At 43.3% G+C, this 18,706-nt stretch overlaps 1 protein-coding gene across 4 annotated transcripts in view; it reads right to left on the reverse strand.

Annotated features, from left to right (window-relative positions):
* hipk2 (homeodomain interacting protein kinase 2) overlaps positions 1–18,706 on the reverse strand; it is a 67,029-nt gene that overhangs the window by 41,931 nt on the left and 6,392 nt on the right. For all 4 annotated transcript variants that reach the window (XM_085411683.1, XM_085411682.1, XM_085411681.1 and 1 more), the window contains exon 2: positions 8,695–9,874. In XM_085411683.1, coding sequence (XP_085267809.1) covers positions 8,695–9,874 — 1,180 coding nt within the window. The remainder of the gene's footprint in view (positions 1–8,694; positions 9,875–18,706) is intronic.

Below are 18,706 nucleotides of genomic sequence, written 5' to 3' on the forward strand. Positions count from 1 at the left end.
TCAGACTATAACACTTATTTGTGAGTTGAAAGCAGCTCGCGCAGGATCGAGGGCTCCATCTCAACCAATCTGCGTAATACAACTCTGCCTAGTGCAATGAGCTTTGATTTCTGTGTAGGAAGCATACACAGAAACTCTACTCCATGCATTGGAGATACTTCTGAGATTTTCAGGGTTTTGAAAACTGTAAAACCCTGATAATCTCATTAAAGTGCAATTTTTTTGTTGGAAAAACTTGGGAGTTGCCTGTTTGACACATGCCAATCACTAAAAAATTGCTGCAGACAACGCACACACACACACAGAGGTGCTATCCACGTCTTGATGGGTCAGAGCTGCTCTGGCTGCACAAGTAAAACCTACACAGTATTCAAAAGGCTGATTGGCAGCGATGGCAGATAGAGAAGAGGGTGAATATGAAAAGGCCAAGAAACATCACAGAGGGGAGAAAAGGCCTCTAACTCCCTTACGCTGGTTACAAGGACAACAGTCTTTGTTTATAGAGAAGCCATCTGTTTGATGATATATAGATTCTGGCTGTAATGAAAGACTGTGTGGTGGTGTTGCTGCTTTCCTGGTGTCCCTGCTGTGTTTAAAGGGGTGACGTGAGTTACGTCCAGTTCACGCTGATAATACACACTGAGATGTTGTGTTGTCTCAGCTCAGCGAACGCCACTGGGAACACACCTGGTGTCACGTTGCACGTGTTTACTGTGTAGGTGTCTGTACGTGCAAAAAGCTTCATAGTATTTTGTAAATCAGTTGATCCTGCACATCCATTATGTGCTTTGAGAAACATGGAGCATGTTCTGTATAGCAGCACACAACATATCCTCTGTTTAATCAGCCACTCACATACACAACGCGCAGGCCAAATTGCCTTGTACGCTTGAGCAGCTACTGTTCACATTTATACTGATTAATTTCCTCTCTTGATCTTTTGGGTCTTTTTTCTTCCCTTTTTTCCAGTTTTTTTTTATATAGTGTTTCTTTTTTTATCTGCACCCTCACTGGAACACTTCCTTTGCTTCCTCCGTGAGCTGATATATAGCATCTTAATGCTCTTTTGGTGCCTCCCAGCTTGTGCGCCTAATAACCAGCTGAACCCAACAGACAATCTGACGCTCTTCGCTCATAAAACGCTGGGATTAGTCTTCAAAGCTTAGTGGCTAAGCACACAGAGAAAGTTCATTAGTTTGCAATGCCCTTCTTTATGAAATTTAGCAATGTAGTACTCTGAATTAACCAATAAAATTCACACCATTTCAGCCTGTCTGCAAGACGTCTCGAAAGCAATGGGTTTGCTCAGAAGTCGACCAAAACACTCTTGGATGCCGCCCCATTCCTAATGCTAACCCTTTTAATATTTAACCAGGATCCAATACAGGAGTAATTATTTTTCCAAACAAATTACGCCTCAGGCCAAAACCACCGCAATCTGATACACCACAGCGATACATTCCCCGTCACAAGGCGCTATTAGTCATTTTAAATTATTTATCAAGCTCGGGTGAAATAGGATTTTCTTGAGACCCATTTTATGACAAGAATAGAGCTTCAAAAGAATCTAGATCAGCTTTTATATTCCAAAAAAAGCTATTTTTATGAGAAGCTCCTCTGGCTCACCTTCAGGAACCCCTGGGGACATCCACATGTGACACAAGGTCAAAAAAAGAATTAAAGTGCTGACGTCAGTTATGCCAAAAGTTTGCTAACAGATGGCTACATCAAATCTTTGTTTTCCTGAGAGTCGAGCATTGAACGTCCGATAAACGATAGAAAATTCCTGTTAACAATCACTGTGTTAAATGCATTCAGAACTAAAGCAGGGAAACTTTTCCACGTCACCCATCAAACCTAAATGCTTGTTATTCAGAGTGTTATAAAAGCGATAAAAGTGCAGTGTTAATAATCAGACTCTAAAAGTCACATAGCATGTTGCTTTATGACTTTATGAGCGGTGCTGAAAATAGCCTGTGTGGTAAGAACAGAGCCTCGTTTAATTCTGCCATCTGCAATGAAACAGAGCAACGTTTTTATAGAGCGACAACTGTCACCATGAAGATGAGCTGTGGTCGAACATGTTCTTTCAAACCAGTAAAAACAGGAGGGAGACGCGGGACGTAAAAGCAAGGAGATAAATTTGTTAAAACGGTAGTTTCGAGAAAATCAAATTACTGTGTTTGTCCAGGGACGATACTAAATACAAACTGATATGGAGATGGTGGGGTGGGGCTAATCAAAGCCTCATTTTCCCTCCATACAGGGGCCCCAGCTGGCTCGACGAGTAATGTAGAACTCTGCCCATTTGCCTGCCAGAAAATTAGCCAAACTATTTACCCTCATATATGCACATTAGCGAATTCCTGCAATTGAGAAAACAAATGTGTCTGTTTTGTTCTGTAGAAAACTTTATGGGAGCCTGCATGGGCCTCTGCACACCAGGCATTCTCTGTCATGGGGCAATCAGTCCACACACACACACAGCCAACTGCTGGTCCCCACTGACCACCCCCCAGTACTCCCAGTCTTCTCCCCAGCTGGACAGCTATTGCTTGTATCACTCTCTCAGTGTGTGTTGTTGAAATTCTCCCTTTTCGACTCTCTTCACAACACTCTGTAATTAGACCACTTTGAATTTCATCACATGGCCTGCCTTAAATTAGGAAATTCAAGGTCCCAAAATGAACATTTCGCTTTTTTTCCTCTCTTTGACAAGTCTCACTGCCCTTGCTGCATATTTTCCATCGTGGTGTTAGCTTTTAAATATTCATGCAAGTGGATGGAAGAGGCGAGGGGGGTGGGGGTGAAGGAGAGGAAGGCAAGGGGGGGTGGCAGAGAAGAGAAAGGGAAGGAGAGTGGGAAGGAGCCAAGACACCATGCGGTGGTGGGGGCTGCTCCCTTACTGGAGTTCCCTGTGGAGGGATAGTGGGCATACAGGAATGGCGGAGGGAGGGGATCAGCAGGAGGCCTCATGATTTATTTAGACCCGGGGGCACCTGTGCCAGTCAGACGCTGATGGCAGCTATCACCCTGCCAACCCGCTGGTGCTTGAATCGGGGAAATTAAAAAAAAGGCAGACAAATCTGTGGCAAAGAGGAAAACTACTATAGGACTGCTGCTGTGAGAAATTTCACCTGTCCTGTTAATGATTTTCAGGCTCAAATGAGAAGAAAAATCTATTGTTCGGCAGACAAAATCATACAAGCCCGGCGATTTTAATGGGCCCCCACTTCATAATTTTAACAGCAACGCTACGCACACGTGTAAGGTTGAATAAGTTGCCACTTGTGCGGTGCCATCATTTGCTAAACAGCCCAAAAGCTTTGTTGAGGAAAAATCCTGTGTTTCAAATAAGCCAATCAATATAGAGCAGCAAGATTGCAGCCTTAGTGAGTCTGAGTGGGCGGCTTGCTGTGTTTTATCAAGGCAGCTTAATTTCCGTCAGCTTAATATCCTGGGAAATGTATGGAAATTGAACTGTGAGGGAGAACAAAGACAAGAAGCCAGGATAAAACGATGTGGAGAAACTTAGAGAGCACCGTCTTATCATAGAAACACTCGGTCCCACACTTCACACACACACACACACACACACACACACACACACACACACACACACACACACACACACACACACACACACACATCCATCATCATGTATTATTTGCAAGGCTGACTGTCAGTTTCAGACTGCTGTATATGTTCCAATCCATATGCTTGACTACTGGTAGTTAATTAGCTTAGCTGCTACATGTCTCCTGCTTCCTGACTGCTCTGTGGAGACACATGGAAGAGCTGCCCAGAGGCAAATTATAAATGAGAAGCAGGTTATTAGGATTCTGTCATGCATACTAAGGTGTTATGACTGTCATAAAAAGCACCATGGTGAATACACAGGCCAGTAGTCCTGATAATAACTAATGACTTCAGCATTCACAGTCAACAACAAAAGGTTGGCCTTGGCCCTTACTGGTCACAAGCTCCACACATGAAGCTTAAAATACATCAACTCGAAAGTCAGCAAAAAGAAGTACCGGTGTTCAACAGCCACTCAGTCAGGCTGAAGCTAATGAAAGTCATTTGCATTAGTAATAATCTGCCACTGCTTGGGGTAAGCGTGCACTGTTCCAGGCATTGGCAAGGAATGCAAAACAACAGCCCTCTGCAACCTGGCCCTCCACCTTCCTCCGTCCCTCAACCCTCTTCTACCTTACTTTTACTTTCTTACAATCTTCCCATAAGCAACACCAGCGCTACAAACAGCAACGCCACTACTAAGCTAATGTGCCTTTCCCCCTTTTTCCAATGTGTCTTTTCCTCCGTAGCAACCCGATCCTGCCATTTACCTAGTTTTCTCTCCCTCCCTGGCACATACACACGTACACTTTAACACACGCTTCATAGAACAGTAACTAATAGCAACCTCATTCATTAAAACACCCCTTGATGTTTCGCACGGAGGCAGGGTAAATGTGCTGGAACGCCTGTCCTGTCTGTCTGATTGTGTGACGCTAAAAACAGATAGAGAGATAGACAGACAGGTGGAGCAGAGACTCATCTTAAACTCAGCAGAGACTGCACCACCCGTGATGGAGACGGATCTATATTTAATGAGTTATTAACATCAAGACGTAAACACAGTGGAGTCGTGGATACTACGAATTAGCCGTACCTAGCTTTACTGCCAACATGAATACAGAAAACACAGAGAGTTACATAATATTAATAGTCAAGTTTCCATTTGGGAAGCATTAAGATCTCTTCTGCCAGAAGCCTTTAGCCTCAAACTGATAACACTGAGAGTACACAGACCCTGGCCACTTCAGATCACTGGTCGCATCAACAAGCCCATTCCTCTTTCTCAGACACTCTTAACTCATTTTCCTTTCACTCACAGTGTCTAATAAGCTAACTCCTCAGGCCTCTGTACCTCTGCACTGTATATTAAGTCTCTGATCCTTAGTCTATGGTGTTCATTTGTCATGTGTAAGTATAATGTGTTCAATTTAAATAACAGGTGCAAGCTGGGAGGTTCTGACATGCGTGCAGCGTGTGCAATGCAGCTTCGGGCTTCTGGGTTGTTAATATTAAGATTTTTAATTACTAGAGGAAATGACTCGGTCTCCGTCTCTGCACCCCTGTCTTGTGGCACTTGAACAAATCGGTGTAACACATCCACTGTGTAGAGAGAGAGCCTTTGTGTGTGTGTGTGTGTCTGTGAATGCATTCAAGTGTTACACTATTTTGTTAAATGCAAAAATGAGCATAAGGATGAAAAAGGAAAGAAATGAAAAGGAAGCTGGAGAAAGATTTCTCGCCTCCACCCACCTAACCGCTCACTGCATGCTCCTCTAAGTGTTCAGTATGTCTAAACAATCTACGGAGAGAAGTCACATGAAATGTAACCAAGTCTCAGACACATATCAATTTGTTAATTGTTGTGGTACATGTATGAAAACAGATGCTTTGGGTTTTACTTACTCAGGTTTTCAAATGATCTCTGTGGGTTTGCACCTTCCAACCACGTGCACAATTCTGTTTGAGGAGCATTAGACTATGAAAAGTGGTCTTTGGAACTACTTTCTACCAAATATTTGGAGCACTATCTGAACTAACAGCATAGAACGTACAGCATTCAAATTTCTATTTATTTTTACTGTAAAACTGATGGAATAAGTGATTTTTTAGCAGGTTTTAAGTCATATACCAAAACGTATGTATAAAGAAAATCTAGAAATGTAAAACACGGCTATTATTTGCATGATTTGATCTTAAAATATTACAAATAGGAAGCCAAATAGCAGCTTCAGTTCTTGCAGAATCTGTTGGTAAAAGAAAATATTTTTAGTTTCTAGTCTACGTGCGAGTTCTGTTACATAGTCACACTTGAGTTTATCTGCATTCCTAAACAATGGCAAAGTCATCAGATGTGAGTCTGCGATGGAGATCAAGCAGGATAAGAACTTGTGTCTCCACCAATCCCTGCCCCTGTGCGCACCTCCCTTTCTCTACCAGCAGTCATCACGAGGTCTGCTGCTAGCAGCTGAACTGCCTCAGGAAACTTTACATAAACTTTAATAATGTCTTGCTGCATTCCACCCATCTCATGGCCTTAACCCGAAGAGATAAACAGGGCAAAAATGCCCAGCTGGGACAACACAATAATCCCTTTATCTGACACAGGGTAAGCTTGACTAGCCAGATTACCTGTTACATCATTAGCTACAGGAAACAGGGGAGAGGAGGAAGAAGAAGAAGAAATTAGGATAACCAGCAATAGGTCACGCAGTGATGTAATCAAGACGAAAAGACCACAGAATCCTTAAGAAAAGGACAGAAAGACTGTGCTGTTTCATAATATACATAATCGTAAAAGTATAGGAGTCCTGCAGATGGGCCTCTTTGACGAGGATAGATGAGCTTGGTGACATGACCCTGTATTTGCTAAGCACTGAAGCAAATGCAGTTGAAACTCTAGGAACCCTGAGAGCTGTTCTTGTTTACTTTGAATACTGGTATTTTATTTGCATAACTCAACCTTGTGGAAAATCCATAACTCATTGCAAGGCTGTTAAAGCACATGTAACGTCAACAGCAAACAATATCGGTGACGTCCAAAACACAAACAGCTGCATGTGAGGTTTATGAAATTAGCAGACGGAAGCAGATATCAGCGAGTTTGGAAGTCTGTAATGTCCGAACGGGGCTTAAGAATGTTTTACAGTCTTATTCATATACAAAGAATGAAAATGAGACAAATAAGAAAAACAAATACACGTTTTATTGAAATCAAAGAATACAACACAGGGATGCGGTTACTATTGTGTGATACTGAGCCAGCTTTCTGGAGCCGTGCAAGCACACCTGCGTGTAATCTCCACCCTTTAAAGGTGCAGGCAACAGAAACGGCCTTGCTATCTCCTCATCAAAGATGGTTTGATGTTCGCCACTGAGCTTTTGAACTCACTCTGAACTCTACCCGCAGCCAAAGTTTGTTTGTGGTCCAAAATGCATACAATGTTAAAACACCCCTAGTGTTCATTTCCCATGAGCTCATTTTTTGAATTAGACGGAAAGGCTTGCCTGATTTCACACAATCAGTTCTGGTAAAGCACACGTATTATTAAAACAGTCATTACGAAGTACAGAGATCCCTGTGACACCTTATTCCCTCCCAGAGCTTTACACCAGGGTCACCAAGTACCCGCTCAAGGCGTTTGACGGATTCTCTGATCAACATGAGACTTTCTTTCCCCTTTCCTGCTGCTAAGAGTGCACGAAGGGATGATCTCTTCACTCACCTGCACTCTTTACACCCAAGAAAACAAACAGGAGCATTTTATAACCTCCTTGTTGACCTACAGCAAGGAGCAACAACAGGCTAACAGCGGTGTTTACTTCAGGATGAGCTACTTAAACCGATATAGCAGCACTCCCTTGCTGACATGAGCAACACAATTCCCACGTAGGGATCTTAATGTAATATATGCTGCTTTAAAAGTCAGTTAAGCAGAAAGAATAACAACAAAAACTATCGGTCATTTAAAATAATAGACTTGTCAAATGTGCCAAAATGATTTAATGCTGTAGATACACAAAGTCTGAATCCCATGTCTGTTCATTTGCTCTGTTGTAACCTTTGCCATCTTTCAACAGGAAACAATGATCTTCTCTGTAACACATTTAAAAACCCAGCGATAAACTGTAAAGATAACAAAAGCAAGCTCTTCTATCAACAGAATCCACTCAGTGGAGACCACAAACTTCTCCCAACAGAATCTGCACTATGCACAGTTGTAAAGCTACCACCTGTGTGTGAGATCTCTGTGTGGGTCTGCGTGGTACCGTAGCTGACACACACACCTGTTCGTCTTCCTGAGGCCTAAACAAAGCTCCTCTATGTACAGACAAGAAGACGATTTGACTCCACGCACACTTCAGGCTCTGCTAAAACCCAATCACACTATTTACTATGGGTAAAAATGATTTTTTCAAAAGTACTGAGAGAAGAAAGAAATGCTGCCCAGAGAGAGTCATCTGGTTCTAATGCAGGGCCCACTGGTGTGGATTACAAGCACATATTACAGGAGAACTCCAGCTGACCCTCGTCTCTATCCTGGGGGAAATGGAAGCCAGCTACGGTGATGGGGGGGTAAGGGTCTGGGCAGTAGAAGGGTGAATTGAAACTTGGGGATAGATTGCTACCTCACATGATTGTGGTCCGTCTTTCAAATTCTCTCTGTGAAAAACAAACAAACAAACAAACAAAACAAAACAAAAAAAGGAAAACCACGAAATTCTCAATGGCACCAAACAGTGAAATGGCTTTAGATATGCTCTGTGGTTTCTTATGTCTTTACTAGAGTCTCAGCAGGTCTTCTCTATTCATCAAAGTAACACTAAAGCATGGTTGGTGTTGTTTTGTCCTGCCCCGACTCTTTTTTGATTTTTGTTTTTTCTTCTCAGTAAGCCTTTGAGTTTTATTACCCTGTCTTCTGTCGGAGAAATTTAACTAGGGGGGTAAATAAGTACAAGAAAAATAATGGTACAAAGAGAAATCTTCAGGGGAAACTCAGAGGGTAACAACAGATTTGGATGTTTGGCCCAATAAAGAACAATCTTGAACAAACAGAAAGAAGCATGTTGTATCTGCAGTCATACATATAATAGCTAACTAGCCCGATCTCTTACCTGTAGTATCTGGACTGTAGATAAGTGGAGCAGACCGCTTTGGACACATGGCTGGCTGAGCCAAAGTCGATGACTTTGACCCTGTAGGGCTGTCGAGATGGGTCCACCAGCATGATGTTCTCTGGCTTCAAATCAGCATGTATCAGTCCTAGGCTCTTCAGTTTCATTAGCGCTGTGGCCACTTGCTGCAGCACCGGTCTGATGTATTTGAGAGGCAGAGGGCTGAACTTGTTCTGCTTGAGGAAGTCGTACAGGTTCTGCTCCAACATCTCAAATACCAGGCACGTGTGGTTCTTGTGCTGGAAGCACTCGTAGGCCCTCACAAAGTTGTAGTCATCTGCGCTCTCCGTGCTGAGACGTGCCAGGATGCTGACCTCGATCTGACCCTGCCGTGCATACGATGGGTGGTTTTTTAAGATCTTGATTGCCACTATCTCGTTTGTGCCCCTCTTCCAGCATTTGACCACCTGCCCGAAGGTTCCTCGTCCCAAGAACTCCAAGACTTCGTAGGTGTTGGTCATGGAGCAGAGCACCTCATGCTGCACCAGCTGGTAGTCTCCCTCGTTGTTGGAGCCGCTGTTCTTGGATGTTGCTGTGGAGGTGGCTGTGGCCACCGTAGCCACCGTGGCTCCGCTGGCTGCTCCGTTCTGGATCATCGGTGGGCCGTGCTCCTCAATGATCTGCACGCTGCTGTTGTTGTCAAGCTCTTCGCTCTTGCGTTTAAGCCCACATCGCTGATAGGTGTCTAGGAGACTGACTGTGCTGCGGCGCGTCAGGTTGTGAACACCAACCCCACCACCCACACCACTGCCACCTCCGCCACTTCCACTACCGCTACTGTTGCTGCTGCTGCCTCCACCCCCGCCACCCAGCAGAGACCCCACGGCCCCCGAAGTGCTGCTGGCTGAGGCGACCACAATGTGGCCCGCGGTGGCTGGGAAGACGAGAGCCTGCTCGTAGGGCAGGGTGGAGCTGGCGACCTGCAGGGAGCTGTTGATGCCTAGGGGGCCGCTGGTGGCCGACACGTTCTTGCTGCTGTTGTGGCTGTAGGCTTTGCTGTGTGTGCCGTACCCTGTCATATCCCAGTTACAACTTTGCTCCACCTTCAGTTTCTTCACGCTAAAGAAGGCACTTGACTGGAGAGTGTGAGGGGAGAACACTTGCACTTGCGAGGCCATACCTGTGACAAGAGAGGAACGGAGGGGGAGGAGCAAGAAAGACAGGAGGGGGATGAAAGTGAGAGGTTAGGAATATGAGAGTGCCTGCAACACGAGTGGTAGCAAGAAGCTTTAAATAAAGATAGCTTGGGTCAGAGCAGGTCATTAAAACACCAAGCATACATATATGCTGATACATCGTCATGCAAACCCACTGCACTTTTCAACATCACGGTAAATGAACGCTTATAAAATAATCATCCATTATAATAAATGGATCCACAGATTTAAACCCACTGATGAAAAGACTTATTAACCATTAAAATGTCATCAAGCATTTGTCGCTTCGGCATCAAGTTGTTTCTCAGAAGTGCTGTTATCTAACACTTGGTAGTAAAACATCCGAGCCTAGATCATTAAATCTGAAGCCAAATTGTTTTTGAATGCAATGCGCAGTAATGGAGGGTTTCTTTTAAATATATTTGTTATATAACATAAAAATGCCAAAAGGTTTAGCCAAAAGATAAGAAGATTTAGACTGAGCAGTGCTTATGCAAACCACTGGTTCATGCAAAGGAAATGCCATTTCCCCACTGTTCCCATCTGCGGCAAAGTAAATAGGCTCAGTGAATAGTAAAAGAATACCCTTTTCATCGGACACTCCACAGAGACAGAGGAGCCGTATGAAATCATATATAAAAGTAGGAGCACAATAAGTGTAAGTGAATGATTGCAATTTCCTTCCCCACCACTCAGCCCAGCCCTGCCACTTACTGGTACACAATTACTCACTTTGGGGAAGGTAGTGGAAGAAATTTTGCTCAAGTAACTATGAAAACAGGAGCGAGAGGGACTCAACTCCCTCTCAACCACAGATCCTGAAGACAACAAAACAAAAGCAAAACTGCAGCGAGGCTGTGCTCTGAACTCCTGGGAACAAGCTGCCTCAGAATAAGCAAAAGCTTCTCCAAGCAAACAACTGCCCAAAAATAGTTCCTTTCTTTATCTCTTTTTGCAAACAGGCTTGTTTGTAGCATCAAAATGATTATTACAGCACGAGATTATATGAGACTTGTACTAATGATATGTTTAAATAGTTTCCAGTAAACCCAAAATTAGTTTACTGCTAACAAACTAAGAGCTTCCACCTGGCCTTGCCAACGCCCACACACACACACACGCGCGCGCGCATGCACAATTAGGCCACTGCTGATCAACTGATGCACGATTCCAAGATTATTACCGCCACAACATGCACACAACACTAGCAACCCTTAAACGTTGTTTACTGCTGGAAAAATTGCTGCTTTGTGTGTTTAATAGACATCTTGGAAGCTGGAAAGTTTTGCTGTGTTCAAAGATAATTAAAGGACCACACTCCCCCCGAAACGGGATGACTTCTATAATTGTGGACTATGTTGTGTGGACAGAAAGCATTGAGGAGAGGACATGACTGGTCACTTTGTCATTATTAGCTCCTTTCAGTGATGATGATGATTAATTCAGTAGGATGCTGGCAGCCCTCCACTATACTTTGCTTCATTTGTTTATTTTAACTCTCATGACCTCTCTTCCTCCTGCTTTTGTGGGGTTTTTTGGGTTTTTTTAGGTTCTCCTCTGGCCTTGCTTGGACGTACTATTTATCTCTTTGTTCATCTGGTCTTAGCCCTAATGCGGCAGGATTGAAGGCAGAGTGCACATTACAGTGCTCGCTGTAAGCTTGGCAAGTGTTGCACAGTAGCAGATAGCACCTCCGTGTAGCAGTTATTTAGAGGCTTAGCCATGTTATCAGCACATATGTTGTCTGAAAAATCATTAATGTGTAGAGTTTTTTTGTAGTTTAAGTGGTCACACCTGGTAAGTTCAGGTCCAGACTCGCAGGTAATGAAGAACGTCCGCTTGGCTATTAGGGGCAAGGCTCTCTGCTAATCACATAAGCCCTGAAGGCCAGATGTCACTCCTTGGATTACCAATTCCTGTGTCTGGACTTTACGCTAAAAATAATTTGAATGATGCATTGCGTCACAGAGCAGTGTCAACAGTGTGTGACTGAGAGCCTGAGAGGATAATCACAGGCACAGACTGATGAGCACAGAGATGGATGGACGGGCACAGAGCCAGCCTGTTTCTCGTATGGAAAATTCCAACATTACATATCTGCCAGCGTGATTGTGGATAGTTCAAGGTTTTACAAGGCCAGATTGGGCTTGCTGCTCTTGCATTCGTATCACACGAATTCTTCCTGAACCGTGATCTTAGTCACTCATTCACTCCCTGTCAGTTTGAACCCTGTGGTCAAAGAGTTCAGTTAACATTGTCGACACAGTGCAACGAACTGAAGGCCAAGCCTGTTTGTCTAAATTGGGGAAGGGCTCTGAAAAATAGCCAACAAAAATCTTTAGAAATGTACAGGAAACTCTTGAAATTCAGCTTTGTCTGTCGAGATATTCGGCACAGCTAAAGCTAAAAGTAACAACAGTTTAAGAGCCTTGTGCAGAAAACAGATAAGTAATTAAATGAACTAAACATAAAAGGTCAAATGGCTGGAATGTTATCTCATGACAACATACGCAGGAAACAATGTGACCAATTATACTTCATTTCCAAGGCAGCACCAGTCCTCATGAATCAGTCTTCACCTTGAATGAAGTTTAAAAGTATTTATGATTCAGAATCTGAACAGCCTCTGTCAAAAGACTTTCCCTTCAAATGGTCCTCTTGAACTTTAGCTAAATTTGTGAACTCTGTGCCAAGCAAAGAACAGCAAAGGTCCATTGTTGTACATTTACAATGCTGGAATGCCTTCAGTAGCCAAGGCTGTCCATTTAACATACCTAAAGGAACTCTGTGTGTCCCGCACACTGCAATTAAGCATACCACAGAGGCATTTTCCCTTGTTTAGAGGCAGCATGTTGAAATGGTAATAGTCAATGTTTTCAGAGAGATTACTTCTCTGTCAGGGGTTTGTTAATCTTCTTTTTGGGAGTATCAGGGTCGTTCTGCATGCCATGTGAGGGTGAGAGATGGACTGAAAGGGAGGGGAGAAGAATAGAGCGTGGAGAGCTGGGGCCATGAGTGGCCCTCACATTCTAGCCTGTGACCTGCTTCTGTTTGCTGCCTTTTATTAAACCTGTCATTTATACTCTTTTGACAACTTGGCAGAGTTAAACACCAACAAACCAACCAAATAGTCTTTTGTAATTACGAACAGTCTTATAAAACTCGATTACTGCTCAGCTCACCCATGGTTATTCTCAAATATCTATGCTTTTATAGAAATCCTCATTTAAAATGGCTTAATGTAATGTAAATGTAATCTTTTTGCAGTTTGCAGGAAAAACGAATGAAAAATAATTCTAAGAAATTTAAATATTTATCATTCACTAGAGTTCCTGTTCCGTGCTCTCTCTGTACCCAAAGGACCGAGCAGAGCGAGACACAGTACCAGGACACCAACAATCACCTGGGAGACAGAAACAGGAGTCAGGTCTGTCTGGTTGATGTCTCCTGGCCTGGTTATATTTGGACTACTTCCTGAGGCCTAATGGCTACTGACACCAAAAGAGACACTCTGGTGACCCTGTTGCTTTACTGGACATCTCTTTGTCTGCGGACTGGAGGGTGTTGGGTGGTAGGCCAAGTCGCTGTCTAAAGAAGTGACTTCTGCCCGTCTAGACAAAGCATTATCTCATTCTTAGCTGCGTGTTTGCATGATTGTGCTCCTCCTCATACCATTTTTTAGATAGAAGACAAAATAAAACATTCAGTGTTATTCTGGTGCCCAGAAGAGCTGCTCTTGTCAAAGACTCTATACTGTGTCTATACTATTTACAAAAATGGACCTGTCCAACAAATTGAAAACCCTGCTGTAGCTCCAGTGACTTTGTGGCCAAATGCAACAGTGAACACGCACGCCACTGCAGAGGAAAATCGTGTCCATGCAGAGGTTTTTAGCCTGTGTTCCTGCCTCCTGCCTGAGTTCTGTCCTCTGTGGGAGAGCTGGAGCTTGACTCTGCATGGTCTCTCTCCCTTTCTGTTTTCCCCCCTCTCTCTCTCCCTCTCTCTCTCGAGGCCACTATTGACCATCCTGTCTGCTTTTTTAGCTCTCTCATCTCTGCTTATTTATAGAATAATGCATCAGAAAAGCTTGTGGGGAGTTGCTGTCATGCAGGCTGCTGCTCCATCAGGCTTTGCGCTCTTTCTGACTACAATATTTGACCAGTTGGAAGCGCCTCATCACGTCTTTTCACTCTCTTACAAACACACAAAAGAGTACAATCTAGCATATGGGCAGACCGAAAGGCAAATATGAATACTGTTTCACAGATAAACACAGCACTTTTTAAACTGAAAATCAACAACATGCCAGCTGTAAATGTGACACTCCCTCAACTCTCCCCTTCCTGGAAGCAAACAGCCAAAGATACAACATGGTGTGTTAGCTGCGAGATAACATGTTCACTCAGCGCTTGTTAAAATGCACATGCGTAGATACATAAACATGAACACACACATGTGTCCACACGTGAGTGCGTGCAGGAGCACAGATACAAAGGAGTGCATATGGCTCCACATATTTCAAAGCAACTGATGAAAAACAACAATCTGAATTTATTACCTTTCTTAGCGCCTACCTAAGCTACGACACTTTGAGTATTCGAAGTTCAAATGTTAACACTTTTGTTGTAAAAGTCAAAAACCTACTACCCCAGGACAACTGTGGGCAGATAAGGAAGCAGTTATCCATGTTGTAAATGTGGTCATAAAACGGCTGGTGCGAGAAAAAACATTTATACTGCTAGGTCAGCCTAACCAGCTGCTGAACAGGGTGGAGGAGAGGAAGAGGAGATGAGGAGGAGAAGCACGAGTGGGAGGAAGAGGAGGGTGACAGAGTGGGTTTGCTTGAGCTTATTAATCGAATCACGAATGTGTGCACTAAACTTCCTTCGCACCAAAAGAAAGAAAGAAAGAGTTTGGTGCAGGGAGGGGAGCTAAAAATTTACCCAACCGTGAACCAATGGCACCTGTTAACACAAGGCTTGACTACACTGCCAGTGACATCCACTGTATGCCTCAAGCTGTGCTGCTTTGACTACAGCTCCAACACAGCGCAGGCAGGGCCACGCAGAGCCGAGCGCACGATAAGCGGCCGCTCTCCACAATGCTTATCATTTAAACACAGTAAGAAACAACCCGCTAAACCGTACTTCCTCTTATGTGATTAGGCTTCACAATGACACAATGTAATATAATGAGATCAACATACGAGAACTACAGGCCAAACCAGTAACCAAACATAGCAAACAATGGGGGAGGACATACAGATGAGTGTAATGTGGGAGAAAGCAATGTACAATGGCAAATTGATTTGAGAGCAGCCAGAGCACTATGGATTATTTTCTGCAAACTGCTCTGGTATCCAGGAGCTCTTTGTTGTGAAAGTGAATGGCGGCCTTTTTGCCGGTCTTGCAGCGCACCTCAACCTGCCCTTTTAAAAGGTTGCCACTTAATTTAAGCAGACAGAAGATATGTAAACGCAAAATGTAGTTAAATGATGGTGCGACGCACATGTCCGTATGCAAAAATGCTCAAAGCCAGGTTCCTGTTGAGTGCAAATCAACATTTTAGTCATTATTCAAAGTAATGCTCGTAGCACAAAAGACTAAAGCAAAAATCCACAGATGCAAATCTCGATTTCATTTCTAAAGCCTCGAATTATAATAACAGATTTCTTCTTTTTTAATTGTTTCAATGCTCTTGATGCAAGATATATTTTGAGCAGGAATTCTTATAAGTTCATCTGAGCCATAACCATAACAACCAAAGTGTTTACTCTTTTTTATATTGTACAGTAAATACTATTTGCTGTTGGTAAAACAAAGGAACTAAGAGTAAAATAGAAAGATATTTTTGAAACGATGGTCCTCCCGGCCCTGTCCCATGGAACAGGCTACCGCACACTGGTTTCGTATATGTTTAGGACATTTGTGTAACTTTACGATTAACTGGTCACTCTGTGGATTTCTGCTAAAGGCATCTTAGCTAAGCAGCAACAAGTGTCATGAAAACACCACCCCAAAATACACTTGCACACACACTCAGGGGAATTAATTTGTTGCACACATTGAAAACCCAGCGGTGAACCCCACCATAGGAGGAACCAGTTGAACCTGAACATGCACCTGGGGACCAATCAGGCAAAGGCAGAGCCATCACTTCCCGTATTTCCAAAACACAGCTGTATTCAAACTTGCAAACGGATGGCTTAAAAAAGAAATCTGGATATCTGACACCTTATTTCTCATCAAGTAAAAGGAAAATAAAGAAGAGCCACTTTGTCTCATAACGATAAGTGATGATGGTGGCACGTGAATCCCACTTTTTACTGGTTCAAATACAGTAGACACAGGAAGAAACGGGCAATTTCGTCTATCACAAATCAGTGCTCTTTATAACCCCTACATGTAGATGGATCCTGTTCCTGGTATTACCTTCCTATCACAGAGAGGCTGGAGATGGTGCACATGCTTCCCCCGGCAACGAGATTGTGTGATATTTCAGGGGTGTGTGTGAATCTGGTGCTCAGGGCCTATTAAGGCTACAGATCAGACTAATTTTGGCTACATGCCTTTAAGATGCCTCAACATGTACTTGTGCCTCATACAGCAGGTGACTCATCAATATGCATGCTTAATAAAGTGTTTTAATCTCTTAATCTCTCTTCATCTTCTTTTCAAAACATTATTCCTGGTGTCGTTTCTCTTATTCTGTCTGTCAGTTCTTTGACAAAGTGAGGCCCAGCGCTCGATATATTCAAACAGCTTTTAAAAGATTATAGCGCACACGCAGACATGTGCTCTCATACCAATTTAGCAAGGCATATGTGTCCTTAATCCAACTGACAGTGTGTCGTAAACATGGCTGGTTGAGTCCTTCTGGCCACAGAGCTGAGGTAATAAATATCGCTAGCCAAGTCAGCCCACTGCGTCTGATTCAGTGTGAAAATCATGGCTTTAGCTGGTTATATTTACAGTGTCCTCAGAGTCTCAAATAGCAGCCAAACCCAGACAGGAAATGACTATTCTGACCATCAGTTTAACAACGTGCATAGGAAACACATATTTGAATTGGCGTGCATAAATGGTGACACCTTCAAAAGGAAAATCAGAGTTCTGTTTTGCTATTACAACAAACTCTGTTAAATAAAGCACATGGCATTCGGCGCTGCAACAGTTTGCCAGACTGGGTCTGATCTGTGCATCTATGTGAGATTTCTAAACTCAGTTTTGTGTAGCTGAGAAGAATTTTAACAGATGGAAAAGAGAGGTTGTGGGAAGTTAGTAAATAATGATTAATCAGTGTAAGATGCTTCACAATGAGAAAGAAGTGCCTGGTGTTTTGATCCAGACTTAAAAGAACTGGAGGAAGTTCATGCCATTGAGATGGACAACACTTCTTTACATCTTTCAATTTAAATGTCTGTGAATGGCAAACTCACACTCTGTCTATGTTTCACTGGGGCTTAATGAGGTAGAAATAACTGGCCTGGACTGGACGGTTGTGGAGCAGGGGGGGAAATAGAGCAGGTCCTCATAGCTAAAGGTCAACTTTTGGCCTTTTTTCTGGGCCAGCTTCTCTAAAAATGCTGGAATAGCGCAAACAAGTTGGTGTGTGTATTAGCAGCTGCTGTGCTCTGTCAGGGGAGCTGTGGAGGCAGACGCATCACTGGACTACACTGATCTCAGATGTAGGATGCAGATTAAATGAGACAAAGGGTAAAATCTGCGACCCCCACCGACACCTCCTCCAAACTCCCTCACTCAGAAACCACCCACGCAAAGTAACCACCACCACCATCTCTGTCTCCCCCCCCCCCCCCCCCCACACCCATCCCGATCTCTCAGCCTCAGCTCCATTACCTCCCTCCTCACAATGCTCCCATACTTCTCCAGTCTACGTCACCCCCCATTTCAATGCCTTTTCCTTTCTCCATCTCTGTCTCTCAGACTGAATGCAGAGGTCAGTTCAAAGGGCTGCCAGGCAGAGCTGCTGGCTGGCCCTAATGTGCCTGAGGCTTTGAAGTGAGGAGTGAATCTAAAAGGTGTGTACCCTCTTTTATATACTGCGGCACAGCGATACAAACATGCACTGTGATTCCTGAACTCAGTTTATTCGTGTTTACCATGAACCAGTGTTAAAGCTTTTAATAAGCCTTGCGTAAATGCGAAACATAGAAGCTTTATTTGCAGAGCTTCTTCAGCCTTGCAGTCTATGCTACTGCTGTAAGTGTTCTGATATAAATATGATGGTTAAAAATATACTTTTTATAGATGTCAGAGAATCAAATAAAACCAAAATTAAAGAAAAAACATTACTTTAAGTTTTTATAAAGATCAGAAATATTACGATTTTTCAATAAAAAGCCTCCGGCTGCCATTAAATAACTTTAATCATTCACTTATGCTGCGTCTCAATGTTACTGAGCCTCTTCCGGCGCACAGGTACAGCAAAAATGGAGGCATATTTCTTACAGTTGGGACACTTAGCTATTTGTCGTGCCAGCTGCAGTGTTATTAGAGGAGCCGCTGGAATGTCTAATTGAATCAATGACTTTTTAACGTCTCTCGCTCTCCACATTATCCCTTAAAAGCTCATAAAGAGTTGATCTCCAGCCTTTAGCAACAACAAAGACGTCATTTCCCTACATATGTGAATATTAAATAGATTTCATCACTGAAAGGTTTCTATCAACACATGTCATCATTTTACCTCCTGCTTCTTTTGATGTTTGATCCTTCTTAGTTTACTATTTATTGAAAATGATTTTCCACAGGGAACACAGCTATCCTGAGAGA

The sequence above is a fragment of the Rhamphochromis longiceps genome, linkage group LG7 (genome assembly GCF_057381845.1).
Source record: "Rhamphochromis longiceps isolate RC_006_pf linkage group LG7, R_longiceps_female_GT1.1, whole genome shotgun sequence".
NCBI lineage: Eukaryota > Metazoa > Chordata > Actinopteri > Cichliformes > Cichlidae > Rhamphochromis > Rhamphochromis longiceps.